At 35.3% G+C, this 19334-nt stretch overlaps 1 protein-coding gene across 1 annotated transcript in view; it reads left to right on the forward strand.

Moving 5' to 3' along the window:
* Positions 1-19334, forward strand: part of pav (kinesin family member pavarotti) — a 222903-nt gene that overhangs the window by 92318 nt on the left and 111251 nt on the right. The window contains exons 10-11 of the mRNA XM_090412700.1: positions 597-716; positions 16258-16399. Of these exons, the coding sequence (XP_090268826.1) occupies positions 597-716; positions 16258-16399 (262 nt within the window). The remainder of the gene's footprint in view (positions 1-596; positions 717-16257; positions 16400-19334) is intronic.

The raw sequence follows: 19334 nt of genomic DNA on the forward strand, positions 1-19334 counted from the left end.
ATGCAGGAAAAGAAATTTGTTGGTGTTTTTAGGAAAAGCTTATGTCTGGTTTCTTTGTAAATACGCCCCCGCCCCTCAAAAAAAAAATCTTTCATTAATGAATATGTAGGTAGCTGGTGCCTAAAGTAATTTCCTATATGAAATTGTACTTTGGAATAAGTTTATTTATTAGCTTTGGAAATCTTTTTTTTGGACAATTGAGTATGGCTTGTTAACAGTCATTTCAGCCATAGTGTACAACACAATGTAAGATGCCTGTTTATCATCTGCATCATGTTTTTTTTTAGATTATTTGTTAACATCAAATAATGCTTTCATAGTGAAGAATTTATGGAGACAAAAACACGTGTGGGAGTAATTACAATTTTCTTATAAGAAAAGTACACTTGACATTTTGACCTCTGTATTGAAGTCATGATTCGAGGAGGAAGCAAGCATAAGTTAAAAGAAATAAGTTATTGATCAATTGCTGTAGCTTAAAAACTTGTGTGCTGAGATTTTTTTTAAAAAAATTTGCATCCACTTGGGAAATGTAATTTAGTACTTGATTTCAATTTGGTTGATTTTTGAAATAAGTTAAATAATCTTTGTTACAGATGGTGCCATATAGAGAAAGCAAGTTGACACATCTGTTTAAGAATTTTTTTGAAGGAGAAGGCAAAGTAAGGATGATTGTTTGTGTTAATCCCAGAGTAGATAATTATGATGAAACAGTTGTAAGTTATGATTTTTTTTAAATGAATATGTAATTTTAATATATATTAATATTAAAATTAATATATATATATATATATATATATATATGGTTTACATTTGTCTACTTTATGTGTCTTAAACTGCAAGCAAGTTCAAGCTCAAGAAATGGAAAGTTTCTTGAGCTCGAATATTCTAGAAAAGAGGGAATCTTTCCTAGACACTCAAGGGATCAAAGATGATAAAGGTATATGAAACTGAAAATAAAGATATTCTAGATATGTGGAGTTCAGAAAGGAGTTAAAGCAGAATGTAGTCAGGAGTGCATTAATTGCAATTTGCTTCAACTATTAAGTGATTCTAAGAACTGTTTACTTTAAAATATATGAAATATAACATATGAAACATGTCACATGCTCATACGTTATATCCATATCATATCCACAATTAGAACCTTCTTTCCAATCAGAGAACTGTCTTCATTTTTTTTTTTTGTTGTAATTTTCACAGCTTACCAGTCAGAGTAGTTTGCAAATAGTGTTGTCATTGAAAATTGATTGTCATATTACTTATTACTGAAAAATAAGATTTAATTTTGGTTTAGAGCATGCAAAGGTATAAAAAAAACGAGTGATGGCTTGATTACATGTTTATTTCCATGTTTTTGAAGATTGTTAAAGATACAAAGGTAAACCATTTATCACTGTTGTATATGCTTAATTAATGGTTATTTTGTGTGTCTTTAATTCCTGTATGACTAGAATAAATTTAATTTAGCAGATATTTATTTCAGTGAAGTGCAAGGTAATTCAAAATTTTTCCCCAGTTTTTAAAAGCATATGTAAATCTTACAAGAAAGCCCTTTGACAGTCAAATTTTCATATATATAAAATTTCCTGTCTGATTATGCTAATAGATTGTGTCTTGACATGTATCTCATTTTCTTTAAATTGTTTTTCCACTTGTTTTGGATTGGGATTATTCACATATTTATCTGTAATCTAATGTAACTAATCATCCCACACATCCTGCTTGTGTGGGATGATTAGTCTCTTTGGCAAACCATTCCTCTATCTAAGATTTGACTTAAAGATAGTGATTAAACCACTCAACCATGGAAGTACCCTGAGAAGAATTATATAGGGAATATATATGTTTGAAGGTTTTTACAAGTTTTCTACAAATAATTTTTTCCCCTTGTAATAATATAGAAAGATAAACATCAGGAAGGCAGTAACTTGTTTGTGGGGGCTACTGAAAAAGTTTAAGTGGAGGAAAGAGTGCTGTAAAAGTGTATTGATAAAGATGATGTAAAAACTGAAGATAAGGATATCCTAAATGTTGGAAGTAATTATTTTGAAAGAATGTTAAATGAAACAAGAAGTGACAGTCTTGGTAGAAAATATTCAAAAGGAATGTAATCAGGAATACCTATCAGTAAGAAAAAAAAGTAATCAAAAACATGAAATTTAGAAAGGCAGCTCCTAGTCATCTGGGATGATTTTTGAAAAAAAAATATTAGCAATTATTAAGTTATATTCCTTACAAAAAGTTAGTTTTTCACTATGTTCACTACTTTCTCCCAGATGAAAAATATCACACTGATATATTGAAGAATAAGAATGTAAAAATTGTTAGTATATCACTTAGATATGATGGAAATGAATTACAAAGAAGGGTAACAAATGATTCAATGGATGAGAGTTTTTGGATGTTTGGGGGTGAGGTTGAGGGAAGATTGGATTTGTATAAGAGGGACGGCCTACACTTTAATGTGTTTGGCATTAGGAGACTTGAAAAATTAATCGATATATAACACTTAATACAGAAAGTCAGGGAAACTGAATTCTGATTGGAGGAATTTTGAGAATCTGTGTGTAAGAGTGACAATGTTAGATAACTGTGTTAATAATGGGAATGGTTATTATTATGGAAATGATTATGAGGAGAGAACAATTTTGTGTTCATCCAGTTCAGACCCATCAAGCATTTGTAATGATGTCTGCATAAGTAAGGAACCAGATAAGAACAGCAATCTGCAAGTTGAACTGGCAGGTTGGCCGAGTGGTTAGTGTGTCCACTCTCCAGCCAAGAGGCTGCGGGTTCAAATCCTGCAGATTCCCCTTTCCAAACACTGTGTGGAAAGGGGAATCTGCACCTCTACCACTTATTCTAGCAGAAGACTTCACCCCAAATCCCAGTGAGGTATGGAGTGACCATATGGCATTTACGGATGTCAGATATTATTCTTCCCCCACCCTTTGTGAATGCGAGGAGTATCAGAAACAAAGGAGTAGAGTTTGTTGCCTTGGTTAATATATTAGAACCTCATATTATAGGCATTAGTGAGACCTGGCTATCACAAACAATGTACTAACTGGTATCAAGTGCAAAGGGTACAGTATTTTTAGAAAGGATAGAGGAGAGGGTGTTCTGCTAATGATATCAGATGACTTGAATCCAATTGGAGTCGAGACCTATGACTGCAATACTAGTAACAGTATTTCATGTGGCAGTGAGTTTGAAGCCATCTGGTGTGAGATTTAGTCTAACAAGATTAAATACATGGGGGGGGGACTTGTTACAGACCTGGTGGATTGGTTGTTAGTGACAAAGAAATGCATCGCTAAATAAATACAATGGGTGTGAAAATAGTAATCATAATGGGGGACTTTAATTATCCAAACATTGATTGGGTATCTGTGAAATCGCATGAGAAGAATGAAACTAAGTTTAGTGAGTTGCAAGAAAACTTCCCAAGCAGCATGTGATTGAAGGAACTAGGTCAAAAAGTGTTAGATTTGATTATAGTGTCAGAGGGCATTTCAGTTAAAGCCGTAACTATTCTGCCTCCAGTTGGGGACAGTGATCATGCGATACTCACTTGGGAAGTGGCTTAGTTTATAAATATTCCATTCAGAAAAGGTCACATGCTGAACTACAAAACAGGAAATTGTGACCATCTGAAGAGTATGCTGGATTCTGTGCTATGGTATCAGTTATTGGATGGGAAGGATATTGACAGTGCATGGGAAGTATTTAAAAAATACTTAAATGATGCAGTATCAGAATGTTTCCCTAGAGTTCGAAAAATAATCTAATTAAGCAAGAGATTCATAAGAAAAAGATGATGTGGAAGGAATATTGTGTGCATGAGGATGATGTCAGTTTATGATAATTATAACTGCCCAGGAGAGTTGAGTGTTGTACAGAAAGCTAACTCTGAGTATGAAAAGAAACTGACTCTGCAAGTAAAAAAAAAAGAATGAATTGGAAGAATAACTCTCATGAGTGCAGATGGTATGCAGGTGACTGATACAGAAGTGATTGTTCAACTAATGAGCAGCTATTTCGCTAAAAGCTGTCTACATGTTATATGCTATACTGAAGTCACTGCTATCACTTAACTGTATGAGGAAACTCGTGTGGATGAGTACGAAGTACTAGAGCTGTTGCACAAACTGAATAAGAGTTCTACAATGGGAACAGATATCAGCATGGATGATAGTGTTCAGCTGAACTGGCTATTCCCTTGAGCAAGCTATATAATTTGAGTCTCAAAACATTGAAAATTTTACAGGAGTGGAAAGAATGTATGGTAATCCCATTGCACAAGGGTGGTGCAAAAACCCGATGTATATAAACTATCGACCAATCAGTATCTCAGGAGTGGTGAAGATTTTGGAAAAGTTGGTTAGGACTCGCATTCAGAAATGGGTTGACAGAGAATCTTTACTTTTCAACAAACAGCATGGGTTTACTGAAGGAAGGTCATGTTTTAGCAACTTGCTCACATTCTAGAATAATGTTATCACTGAGTTAGATGAAGAGAATGGATACACTATGATACTTCAGGATTTTTGTTAAGGCTTTTGAGAGAATACAGCATGGAAGACTGTTGCAGAAATTGGAGACTATGGGATTGGATTATAAACTATTGGTGTGGATAAGTGGATGGCTGACTGACAGATATCAAAAAGTCGTATATGGGTTGTGAATCTGCAAGATTCAAGGCAGTGGTATGCCTCGATCAAAGATTTCTCCTTGGTTCATTGTTATTCGATCTGTACATTAATGACATTGGAAAGGATTTGACGTGACACAGCTATTTGCTAATGATGCAAAGATAGGTAAGGTGATCAGGATTGCTGCTGATATGCAGTACTTACAGATGATTTGAATAGACTGGAATTGTGAGCATGTGAAAATGGCTCTCATTTCACTGTTAATAAATGTAAGGTTATCTTGCATTTATTAACATTTATTATTGGATATCTAATCACACTTTGATGTGATTAGATATCCAATGTTGTATTATATCCTCAATATCTCAATAAAGGTCTGGGCAGTGACCCTTCAATTAATGCATAGCAATATACACACTCCCGTAAAGATATGTGCTTTGCATTATGGAATACTAAGGCAAGTGATGTGAAACTTCTGTATGCGAGTTGCTCCAGTCCTGAAAATAGTTCAGATGCAAACTTTGTTTGTGTATCCTTTATCCAAGTGTACACAAACAAAGTATGCGCCTGAACTATTTTCAGGACTGGGGCAACGTGTATACAGAAGTTAATAATTTCACATCACTTGCCTTAGTATCCCATAATGCAAAGCACATATCCTTACGGGAGTGTGTATATTGCTATGCATTAAGGGAAGGGTCACTGCCCAGACCTTTATTGAGATATTGAGGATATAATACAACATTTGATATCTAATCACACCAAAGTGCATAACCTTACATTTATTAACATTGAAATGAGACCTATTTTCACATGCCCACAATTCCAGCCTATTCAAATCATCCTGTAAGTACTGCATATCAGCAGTAATTCAAATTGTTGCATATCAGCAGCAATCCAAATAAGTCTTTGGAAAAACTTCCAACAACTTATTATGACTATTTGGAGCAAATGATTTTTGTCTTTAGTACCAGATTACTACCCTACTTATTTGGACTTTTGAAGTAGCTAAAAAAAGTCCAAGTTTGGTCTCGATAGCAGAATTCCTGGATAATGTAACTCTTGCATACCCACAGTACTAAATATGCCATAAGTCACCTATGAAATAAGACATAAGTCATAAGACCTATGTCTTATGACTTATGTCTTATGAAATATGTCATAAGACCTATGAAATAGTTGAGACATTCAAATTGTTATTACCAGAGACTTCAGGGAGTAAGGGACCTGAATAAGAATCAAGAATAAAAATCAGTTATAATTTATAAAAGAAATTGCCCCTTGCTAGATATTTTTGAATACTGGATACTTCATTTTGAACTGACTTTGTTGTCTTCTATTGTATTGAACTTCATTTCTTCTATTGAGCCAGTCATGTACAGATCATCATCAAATTCTTGCAATGTACCTTCAAGGGGGTGTACAGGATACGATAGTACTACATGAAAAAAATTACATCATTACCAACTTCCTATCTACAATTTTCCTATAAATCAGTCTGTTACTTGTCAAGACTCCAACATCATCAGATCTTATATTTCTATCGTCTAAGGCACTTTGTACCTTATCAATCCACCTATATCTTGGTCTTCCTCTGGGTTGTTTTTCCTACCAACCTGGCAGAGGAGAACACTTGTTTTGCTAATCTTTCTTCGCCCATTCTGTTTAAGTGACCATACCACCTGAGATTAGCTCTGCTAATGCATTCCTGGATGCTGACAATGTCAAGTTCTTTCCTAATATCCTCGTTTTTAATATGATATTGCCATTGATGCAATCTGTTCACGCCTATAATCTTTCTCAGGACTCTCATACCTGTGGTCTTTAGTCTTTGGTCAAGTGTTTTACTTCTGACCCAGCTCTCAGATCCATAAGTTAAAACTGGTTTGAACACTGTCTTGTATACAGCTAATTTAGTGTTCTGACTGATTTCTCTCTTATTCCATATGAATTTATTCAATTGACTTCCCACCATACCAGCTTTGCTGATTCTGTTATCTATTTCTATATTTAATTTACCATCTTCAGTAAAAATCGTGCCTAAGTAGCTGAAATGTTTTACTTGTTCCACCGGTTCTCCATTCACAACACAGTGGACATTTTCAATGATTCTGCCTATTTTCATTGTCTTTGTCTTTTTATTGCTGACCTTCATACCATATCTATTACAGCAGCTATTCAATTTAGTCAGAGAATCTTGCAGACTTGTAGCGGATTTAATTAGAAGTATAACATCATCCGCATAAAGCAAAGAGCAGACATTAACATCTCCAATTTTGATATCATGTTTAATACCACTTTCCTTCATAATGTGATCCATATAGATAATGAATAACAGAGGGGATAATGTACATCCTTGTCTCACACCAGATTTAACATTAAACCATCTTCTTGTACTTCCTTCAATTCTAACTGCTGACTTACAACTCAAATAAAGACTAAGTATTACTTGATATAATGTCCCATTTACACCATATAACTATAGCATATTAAATAGCTTCTCTCTTGGCACCTTGTCATATTCCTTTTCCAAATCGACAAAACTTAAACAGATCTTTATTATATTCCCATGCTTTCTCGACTATTTGTCATAAAGTGAAGATCTGATCCTGACATCCTCAATTTGGCCTGAATCCAGCTTGTTCTTCACCAAGCTTTTCTTCCACAATTCTTCTCAGCTGTTTCTCAAGTATACTTGCATAGATCTTGCCAGGAACACTCAGTAGGTAAATACCTCTGTAATTCTCACATTCTGTTTTATTTCCCTTTTTATATATGGGTACTATGAGAGCTTTCTGAACTATGCAGTGCAGCCACTGTAAGACTCTTATACCACCATACTTCAGCATTTTTGGTCGAATATCATCTACTCCCTCTGCCTTTCTACATTTCAAACCTTTCATGGCTTTTTCAACTTCAAGTATGGATATGTATTCCTGACTGCATGCTTGGTCAGTGTTTTTTATCACTGTGCTGTCATCACTGCTTGTTTCATTTAGCAGTTTTTCAAAGTAATTACTCCATATTTCAAGGATATTTTTTTCTCCCGTTTTCATGTCACCTTTATCATCTAACTCCTTTTACAGCACTCTTTCCTCCATTCCTAAGCTTCTTCAACAACTTCCAGAATATTTTGCCACCTTCTTGATATTTATTTTCTATATTCTTGCCAAAGTCCTCAGATGACTTTTGTTTAGCTAGTTTTACACAATGTTTAGCATTCTTGCATTTATCTCTGTATTCTCTAAGAGCACATGACTTATTTACCAGGAAAACTTTTGATATGCTTTCTTCTTTTCCTTCATTGCCTCTTTAACTTCCTGTGTCCACCATGGAGTTCTAATTTTTCTATCCTAGCAGACAACCTCACCACATGCCTCTCTGGCAGAATCAATCAATGTTTTCTTCAGAGTTTGCCACTGAATCTCCAAGGTTTGATTCCTGTTCTCAAACTCTTTCATTTTTTCTTCAATAATCTTTGTGTATTTTAGTCTACAGTTCACATCTGAGAGCTGCTCAACCTTTATTCGCTTTAAAACTTTCTTACATGTTATTCTTTTTAATATGAAATTCAATTTTATCCTGCTCAAGACTAAATAGTGATCACTTCCAATTTCAAATCCTCTGTACACTCTGGTGTCCTGCACCAGGAAGAAAACATCACTATCAACAATAACATAGTCATTGAGACTTTTCTTATTCCTAGCCTCTTCTCTCCATGTGAATTTGTGCACATTTTTATGTTGGAACATGGTGTTAGTAATAACCAGTCCATGACCTGAGCAGAAATCCAACAGATATTTGCCATTATTATTAGCTTTGCTCTTTTCTCCAAATTTTCCCAAAACATTTTTGTATGTCTGACAATCACTTTCTACTCTGCTATTTAGATCCCCAACAAGGACCAGCTTTTCCTTTTTCATTGTGTCAGTAGCTTTCTCTAGAGCCTCAAAAAATTCCTCCACTTCTACCTTAGTAGAACCTTCTGTGGGACCATAGGCACAAATAAGTCTCATTGTCCAGTTCCCCATTCTCATATTTGCCCACATTACTCTACTTGAGGCTGACTGCCATTGAAGAAGATTAGCCTCGTATTTTGTGTTGAATACTATGGCTACTCCTTCTTTTCCTTGATTGTCATTGCCTGAAAATAACATTTTATATTTATTGCTCAGAAAGATCTCACCAGTTTTTGTCTTTTTTGTTTTAGTCACCCCTATTATATCGATCTGGTACTTATCTAATTCCTCAGCTAGCACCATTTCTTTGCCATTCAGGCTTCTTACGTTGATAGTACCGATCGTAAACTCTGGTGTTGTTGTGTTGGGGTTTGTTTTCAGATTTGTTCCAGTAGCTGACTTTTTGCTATTCGCCCTGTTTCCCTGGCAAAACAACGGGGGGGGGGGCCTTGTTTAACCGGGCGACATTCCAGCCTGCATGAAGTTTTGTCATGTTGTACCATTATTTTTTATTTTGGTTTAACCAATAAGAATAAAATTTGGTCGGCTAAATCCTAAATTGCCAGCCCATCCTCGTTCGTTCAGTATCCAAGTAGATACCCAACAGGGTGCACCACGAGAATGTGAGGATTGGACATTAGGTCAGAAGCCCTGTTCGGTTCTCCGCATTCCTTTAAAGGCTATGTGGAGGTCTCCTCTCAGTTATACTGCCTTGACCCTTAAGCACCTCTTGTCATACACAGATGTACAGATTAATTACTTAAATGTGGACATTTCAGGAATTTGATTTGTGTATTTCTCATGAACTAGCTAAACATTATATTCATTATATTATATTTATATTCATGCAATATTAAGACACTAACTGCATGAATTCATTTTATATTTACTTGTTATTAGTTTGTCAAGAAAGACATTCAAATTATTACCAGAGACTTCAGCTAGTAAGGGACTTGTAGAGAGGATCTAATTCTTGTAGATAGATAAACTTATACATTGGTTACACGTGACTTTAAATTTTTTCAGGAAATGACAACGTATACTAAAATATTAATTAAAAAACTTTAATCAGTACTTTCTATATTTCGACAATGTTACATTGCCATTGTCTGAGAACATAAGACTATGATATGTGCATGGAGGCACTAACAACGAGCAAATGAGGCTGAAATTGGTCCTAGAGTCCTAAAGGTGCTCCTTAGCGAGCTAAATTGGATTCTCTTGGCTGTTGGACTGATATTCTTAGGATGTAAGCTTCCTAAAATTCACCCAAATTTGTTGAGGTTTGAGAAGTTTTTAGAGCTGAGGCTGATTCCAGGAATAATCTTTCATATTTATATTTGCTGCAGTGTAGTAAAGTGGCTTTCTTCCAGCGTATTCTGTGGTGGGTATCTAGTGCATGTCAACAAATCCTGAGTGGCTGTATTAGCGAAACTGGATGTAGTCTGTGTGTTCAGATATCCTGAAATTAGCTGTCCTGCCTGTTTGGCCATAGTAGGACAGTCTACAACTGCAAGGGACCTGGTATACTCCAGGTAGGTCTAGGGGAAGTGACTGGTCTTTGGTGGAGCAGATAATGGATGCCAATTTCTTATATGGTTTGTAACAGGTCATCAGGTCATATTTTTTTAGGATTTTTATTAGCTTTTCAGATGTGTCCCGCATATAAGGAATGGTGATAAATTTAGTGTAATCTTTGTTATGAAGGGGGGGTTGTGGTTAACTGGTTTTAATATTTTCTGGATATTTTGGGGAGTTGTAGCCATTGGCTAAGAAGGTGTTAAGGATATGGTTAAGTTCAGTAGTTAGGGCATTGCTATCTGAACAGATTAATTTAGCCCTATTATATAGGGTTTTTATAATCCCATATTGTTGGGGGGGGGAAATGATTGCTGGTGAATGTATCTACATGTATGGGTTGGTTTTCTGTAAACAGAGAAAGCCAAAGATCAATCAGGCTGGCATGTAATCAGAGTGTCTAGGAAAGAGAGACTGTTGTGTTCCTTTTCCAAGGTGAGCTGGATTCTGGAGTGTTAATTGTTTAAAAATATGTTAAGAAGTCGAGTGTATCTGAGCCATGTGGCAAGTAGCAAACACATCATCTACACAGCGTAGCCAAACAGTGGGTTTTTGTGGGGCTGAGTTTAAGGCTTTTTCTTCAAAGGTATCCATAAAGAAGTTGGCCAGGGGTTGAAAGAGTGGAGAATCCATGGCTGTCCGCTCTATCTGTTTGTAGAATTTTCCTTGCCAAACGAAATAGCCTGAGTTCATGGTTAACTGAAATAGGGCTGAGATATCAGGAGAAAATTGGCTTGGATGAGATCTAAGATATCTTTGAGTGAGATATTTGTGAATAAGGAGGAGACATCAAAACTGACCATTATGTCAGTGTGTTGGAGTGAGAGGTTTTCTATACTGGCTTTAAAGTGGGCTGAGTTTTTTTATGTGTGAAGGTTTGTTGCCAGTATAATGTGTGAGCACTTTGGCTAAATGTTTGGCTAATTTGTATGTGGAGGAATCAATGCCATCCACGATGGGACATAATGGCACCTTCTGCTTATGGATTTTTGATAGTCCATATATTCGGGGAGGTCTAGAGTTGAAAGGATTTAGTCTGCTAGTCACTTCCACAGGCCAAGAAGTAACCTTCTTAAGGAGCCTTTGGAGCATACTGATTTGGGAACTGGTGGGATTATATTCAATAGGGAGGTAGACAGACTGATCTAACAGTAAAGAGGTTAGCGTACCTGTGTAGTCAGTTTGGTTGAGAACCACAGTGGCATTTCCCTTATCCATTTTGATGATTATTATTTTGCTGTTGTAGAGCTTTTAATTCTTCTTTAGATATGTTGGTTTTTGGTGGTTTAGCTTTGGTAAGGACACTGGCTACATCCAGTCTGATATTGTTGGGAAGATTGCGGATACCACGTTCTACCTGTATCATTATTTCTTCAGAAGGTCTTTTTTTCAGTGCTAAGGCAAAGTTGTGGCCAAATGTGGGTGTGCTGAGTGCTTCAGGGTAAGGAAGACAGATTTATTACCTTGTTGAGCAGTAGTTTAGGTTCAGAGGCAAAGTTCTTTTTTAGATTTTGAAATTTTTTAATGTGCCGACGTTGTATTTTATCGAATTCTTTCTCTGCTGAAGTGCTTGAGACGTCAGAGAGGATCGTCCAAAGGTCGTTGTTCAGCATAGTGGCAAGCTCTTCCTCTAATGCACAAATAGCCTTGTTGGTGTCAGCCAAGAGAACATGGGCGGTGGCAATCTGTTATGTAGTAGAGCGCCTTCGGTGACATGAAATGGTGTTTAATTTTACACAGTTCAGAATCACATTATCATGGCAGCGTTTTAAGAAGGTAATGATTAACTTGTCTTGAAATCTTCAGCTTTAATTTGCTGTATTTGCAGGCCTTGCATGCGATAGAATCTCCATGGATGATCCTAATTCTTGTAGATAAAGTTGTACGTTGTTTATACATTACTTTAAATTTTTTCAGGAAATGACAACTATACTAAAATATTAATTAAATAACTTTAATCAGTACTTCCTATATTTCGGCAATGTTACATTGTCATCTTCTAGGAACATAAAACTATGATATGTGCATGTAGGCACTAACAATGAGCAAATGAGGCTGAAGAAAGCAACTGAAATTGGTCCTAGAGTCCTAAAGGTGCCCCCTAGCAGGCTAAATTGGGTTGTCTTGGTCGATGTGAACTTTACACTTGCTACCAGTTAGTATATCTGCCTATGAGAGCCAGGTTTCGCTAATATCTATAATTTGAGGTCACAATGTAGCGAACTACCTCTGCATTCCTAATATGCCTGGTATTTTTGTACAGGCATCACGTTGAAGCCTTTTTTGTATGTATTCATCTCTATAGATGATTCAGTTGGACTACTTGCATGTCTCTGTTCTTATCTGATGCCTCACTTATTGCAAGCATCCCAGCACATAGTATGAGGTCCATCCAGAAATAAGAAAATATTTTAAATAAAACCTGGTAAAGAAGAAAAGTTTTTTTATCATACACTAAAATACCCACATACAGGGTGTTCGGGATAAATTTGACATATTTATAATTAATTATATTTTTCCGTAAGTTACATGTATTAACACACACTTCTCTTCATTTAAAAGTTTGGACCCTTCTTCATTCATATGCAAGATGTCAGAAAGGATGGATAGCTGGAACCCACCTGAATCATGGAAGAGAATAACTTGTATCATGATGATTCGTGCCCGCCATCAAAATAAGGATATTACGACTGCTGCCCAATGTTCCCTGAATACAGTAAAAGCATGAACTAGAGACTTGCAATGGTGACTACGAGGATGTAGCAAGAAGAAAGATCCCTAGCAGACGATCTGATTGCGTTCGTACAGCAGAATTCCTCGCAAATCTGCAGGAACAGGTGTTGAAGAACCCTGGCATTGGAATTCGGGCTTTGTTCGTGGAGTTGCTAACTGTAGTCAAGCCCTGGATAACAAGGGTAGCCAATGGTAGGCCGTATGTATGGCAGCAGGATTCGGCCCCTTGCCACACCTCTGGGAAAAGTCACAAATGGTTGTCTGAAAATTTCTACGACTTCACCAGTCCAAATGTTTGGCCTCCAAACTCCCCAGACCTTAACCCCATGGATTATTTTGTATGGGGCGCAGTTGAAAAAGACACCAATCGCACTTCCAGTAATACAAAAGCCCAGTTAATGGATAAAATTAAAACAGTTTTTGTGGCCCTTCCCAGGGAGACTGTAGCATCAGCTTGTTCGAGGTTCCGAAGCAGAATTGAAGCTGTGATCGATGCTAATGGTGGTTATTTTGAGTAAATCTTGTTGATAGTATTGTAATTAACTCTGCCTGTAATGTTTTTTTGTCAATTCATTAAATTTAATAGATACAAAGAAGATTTTCTTTTTCCTTACGAAACTGTCAAATTTATCCCGAACACCCTGTATATGCTTTATTTTTCCACATAGTCACATCGACTTCCAGGCATTTTTGGTATTGTAACACCAGCTTCTTCATACATCAAAAAAGCTTGCTGCCGCCAGTGAGTTCAACCACTGAGTCACGCTGTTCTTCAAAGCTGAGATGGGAGCCACTGCTTCATATGCAAGAACAAGAGATAGTCACTTGGTGCAAGGTTGAGGCTGTATGGTGGGTGTTCAAAAAGTTCCCATGCAAACTTCTAAATTTACTAAATTGCTTGTCTGAGTTTCTTTCAGCTTTTCACAATACCCATTAATATTAATTGTTGTTCCTTACTGAAGAAAATTGACAAGCAACATCCCTTTTTGAAACCAAAAAACAATGGCTTTTTTTGCTTTTGGAGGTGATGAATGATGCTATGGCATTGATTGTGTTGTTTGGGCTCAACGGTTCTGTGCAAAATCCATATTTCGTAACCAATCATGATATGAGAAAAATGTTCATCTCCTTCATTTTTATAATGCTTTCAAAAATTTTTGAGCTGATTCCACCAGCTGATATTTATGCACATCGATCAACACTTTTGGGATCCACGTGGCACAAAATTTCCTACACCCCAGCTTTTCTGTTACAGTTTCATGAATGACTGAGTGTGAAACTTTAGGGAACTCAAATGAAAGTTCTGTAATTGTGAAACGACAATTCTCACAAATTTTCATGTTCACTCCTTGCATCAATTTATCTGTCACACTTGATTAGCCACTGTACTCTTCATTGTGGACATTTGTTGTGCCCTTCTTTAAATAAGCAACAACATTGCCTAAACTAACTGTCACTCATTGCATTAGACCTGCAGCACTATTGTTTTCCACCAACAAAAACCATATTCTGTCACACTTGATTAGCCACTGTACTCTTCATTGTGGACATTTGTTGTGCCCTTCTTTAAATAAGCAACAACATTGCCTAAACTAACTGTCACTCATTGCATTAGACCTGCAGCACTATTGTTTTCCACCAACAAAAACCATATTACACCACAAACCTCGCAGCTGATGAGATTTTTTTATCATAGCACTCAGTATAAATTATTCATAGAAGAAGACAACAAACGATAATGCAGCAAAAGTAAAATGATCAGCAGCTAGATGAGTCACTCTATGCTACATCGCATGTGTGACTCCCCTTCCATATCTTATTTGGTGGTAAATTGTGAACAGACCTTACTTTTTGGATGTGCCTCATAAATAAGTCTCAATCAGACCAGCACATACTTATCTTTTCATCATAATCACCTCCCTAATCAAGCACATTCATGTCATAACATTGCACATCTCAGTCATTCTTATGCATATATTCTCACCATTCCTCCCATGATGATCTAGTTTTTGTGACCCTTTGTATTAGATCTAATACTAGTAAAGAATATATCTCATTTGCAGTCAAAATAAATTAATTGTGAAACTTAAGTACAACATTTTATTACTGGGACATTTCAATAAAAATAAACCTAGTGATCTTAACAATCTTTTTGCTGATTGTGCATTGCTTTCTTTTATAACTATCCAGTAAACTTGCATTAAGTTTTGAAATTTGTACTAAATTAAGACTAAATATAGTACTACATTCAGGTTTTTTTTTTAATTTGGTGTATATTGATATCACTTGTTGTTAATATTTATTTATTACTATATCCTGTTGTAATTACTGATATTTAATTTTATCTTTTGAAAATTACCACATATTTCAGTATTCAGTAATTTGGCTGTCTCTTGATTCTTTTAATTTCCAGTTTAATTTAAACAGTGTGCTGTATTTTCTCAATTATTCTATTGCCTTAATTGGCATAGAAAATAACATCCATAACAGATGATTTCTTCAAGTAAAGGAACAAAACGTGTGTGTGTGTTGATCAGAATATTTAGTATCTGTATTGCAGAGGAAAAGCCATTTCCTCATTTTAATAATGTTAAAATTAAGTGGTTGCTTAACACAACCTATAAAGCATTGCACAAACATAACTATATACTCCAGTTCTAACCATGTATGTGGGAAGTTGAGATGCAAAAACCCATACAGCTGATGAAATGTTATTTGAAAGGTTGAACGTCAAACTTTTGTGACTGACGCTGAAAGGGAAGCATGTACTTTCAGCAGTTGCATAAAACACACACATAATAAAATAAATACATATAAGATTTTACAGATATGTCTTTCGATCTATTTCAAATGGACCAGATGTTTTTTGTCACCCATAGTTGTTGATATGAGGTTTATTTTGAACAGTCATATTTCAGCTCTCAGTTAGCATAGAAATTGTTCAATACAGAACTGCATGAATGTTTTGTATTGACTAGTTGAAAGAAAACTTGACTTAAGAATCTGCAGTCTTCCTCTTCACTCCCCATGTAGGAGAAATTATGTAATCTTGATGCTTCTTGTGATTACTGTCATTGTTCAACAGAATTTTTAAATATTTACAATAATGTCATGTATCATCAAATTCCTTGTATGTATCCTCAGGATATTATGATAGTACTACATGAAAAGGTTACATTATTACTAAATTCCTCTCAATAATTTTCCTCCAAATTAATCTGTTATCTCTCAAGATTACAATATTGTAATGTATAACTGTATAAATAGTTTTCATGTGTGAAATGTTTTTGATTCTAATTAATTTTATTTACTGTCTACAAATCTTCCAGCATGTTATGCGATTTGCTGAGATGACACAAGAAGTACTAGTAACAAGGCCTGTTACCATAGGTACCCCTCTTCCTATGGGATTACGTTCTGGTAGGGGGAACCTCTATAGAGAGGCACTGCGGCGAGAAAAGGAAAAAGAAGGTAATATTTGTTTCTTTAGTCTAAAATTAATTTGTTTTCTTGGAAATAACTGAAATGAATCCTTAGTTGTTGTTGTTTTTTTTAATGTAATTTAGATAAACATTTGTCAGCAAATATTATAGAATGCCTGTTATAAAACTTTTAAAAAAATATTGCATTAATGAAGTGTTTATCATTAATATATTTTGTAACAATTGGTTATATGCCAAGGGGCATATACCATAGTAGGCAGAAATACTGATAATATCAGTATCTGCCTACTTTCTACAGATGCATCCTGAATGAGAAATCCTATAGGAGAATTAAGATATTTCAGCTATTTAGACAGTTTTAATGAAGATGGTAAATTAAGCATGAAAATAGACAACAGAATGAGCAAAGTTGGTGTAGTGGCAGAGCCACCTGAATAAATTTTTATGGAATAAGAGAGAAATTAGCCAAAACAATGTTTAGTACCAATTTTATCTTATGGATCTGAGGTAGGGTTAGAAATAATAGTCGATTAAAGAATGGAAACCACAGATATGAGTTCTGCAAAAAATTATGGAAGCGAACAAATGGCATCAATGACAGAATCACATTAAAAATCAAGGACATTAGAAAGAAGCTTGACATTGTTAACATTCAGGAATGTGTGAGCAGAGCTATCTAAAGTGATATAGTCACTTAAAATAGAATGGGAGAGAAAAGATTAGCAAGATAAGCGTTTGCTACCTGGATGATGGGAAATAGACACAGAGGGAGACCAAGATCAAAAAGGGTTGACACAGTAAGAAGTGCCTTAGAAGACTGAAATACAAGTCTTGATGAAATGGGGTCTGACAGATAACAGATTAATTTTCTGGAGAATTGTTGATAGGAAGTTAGTAATGGTAATGGTTTAATTTTTTTAATAATGGTTTAATTAGTAATGGTTCATCTAGTAGTATCATAATATCAAATAATATTGTGCATCCCCTTGTACATACCAAGAATTTGACAATGAAATTGTTTCTCTGTTTATTTTCATCCTAGCAGGCAAATCAGCCAAAAAAAAAAAAAGACATGTACACTTAAACCTCTTTTTATGCGAATTTTTTTTACGTGAATTGGGATATCAAAAATAATTTTTTTTACACGATTTTTATTCACTTTTATGCGACCAACCTAAAGTCTAAGTTAGGAAAAAATCCGTAATTCAAGAAAATTCTGTGAATTTTGTAGAATTGCATTCTCGTTTCAATTAAGAAAATTCTAAATTCTTACAAATTTCATTTATTGGAAATTCCCCGAATTGCATAACTGACTGTGCATAAAAAAGCAGTTCTTAGCAGTTTGAATTTGGTGTTTTGAGTAGACAACACAGTTACCACTTTTTTTGCATTTGCATTTTTTAAATGAAATCAAAATAAAAATCACATTATAAAATTAATAATTTTGTCAAGAAATAATAAATGATAAGCTATATGTAATTTTCAAACTTTCATTTCATTAACTGAAGATTTTAATCCAGCCCTCACACGATGTTGCCGATAACAAAAAAAAAGGAATGCCGTTTCCTTGGATATAAAAATTCAAATTTTAGATTGTCTTCAAACTGGGGAAAGTGGGATGGCTGTGGGTAAGCATTTTGGAGTCCGTGAATCAACTGTCAGATCTATAAAGAAAAATGAAGAGGCTATTAGAAAAGCGGTATGTTCTGGTACAAAATCGAGTGCGAAATTATCATCATACACAAGAAATGTTGTTCTAGAAAAGGCCGAAAAAGCTTTAGTGATGTGGATAGAAGATAATGTACAAAAAAGAATGCCAGTTGATGGAAATTCCATCAAGCAATCAGCATTGAGATTTTATGAGCAGATTAAAAAACTGCAGCCAGATACTTCATCTCAATCGAGGAAAAAATATGAACTTCATGCAAGCAATGGTTGGCTGGCTAAGTGTATTAAAAGACATGCTCTTCATAATATAAAAATTAAAGGTGAAACGGCTTCTGCTGATGAAACAGCTGCTAAAGCATTTCCACAAAAACTTGCTAAAATAATTGAAGATGGAGGTTACACTCATGAACAAGTTTGGAATATGGATGAAACCGGCCTTTTCTGGAAAAGAATGCCAAACAGAACTTAATATCAAAAATGCAAAAAACTGTTGGTGGGTTCAAAGCAGCAAAGGATCACATAACACTCCTATTTTGTTCGAATGCTTTAAGTGATCGGATGTTAAAACCACTGCTCATAAATCGATCATTAAGACCACGGCCAATGAAAGGCACAGATTTTCAAAATTTGCCAGTTCATTGTATGGCCAACAAAAAAACTTGGGTGACTGTTGATATTTTCACTAAATGGTTCCACAAACATTTTGTGCCAGACGTTAGACGCTATTTGAATGACAAGGGTCTCAAATTTAAATTGCTTTTGATTCTTGATAATGCACCCAGTCATCCTGCCATAGAATACCCAAATGTGCAATTTTTTTTTTCTGCTGCCTAATACCACATCATTGCTACAACCTCTAGATCAGGGTATAATTGCGACTTTTAAAACATTGTCAGACGAACATTTCAGTATGTTTCGAACAAGCTAAATGATGATGAAACACTGTCAGTTATGGATGTGTGGAAAAAAATTTCAATTATGGATTGTATTGATCAGGTTCGATTATCGTTATCTGAATTGAGACCAGAAACTATGAATGCATGCTGGAAAGCTATTTGTCCCGCACATGTTAAAGAGAATGCTCCTGTTCCCCTCAATCATACTGCAGAATTCCCCAATATAATAAGTTTGGCATGTGAAATTGGCAGAGAAGGATTCAATCATCTTACGTCAGCAGAAATCGAAGAATTGTTAATTGATAAACCTCTTAGCGAACACGAAATAGTGAAGATTGTTTCTAAGACTCCTGAAAGAAAAGAAGTTAATAATAATGAACAAGATAATCCTACTTTTAC

The sequence above is a fragment of the Typopeltis vanoorti genome, chromosome 23 (assembly GCF_054136105.1).
Source record: "Typopeltis vanoorti isolate ZY-2024b chromosome 23, IOZ_Tvanoo_1.0, whole genome shotgun sequence".
Lineage (NCBI taxonomy): Eukaryota > Metazoa > Arthropoda > Arachnida > Uropygi > Thelyphonidae > Typopeltis > Typopeltis vanoorti.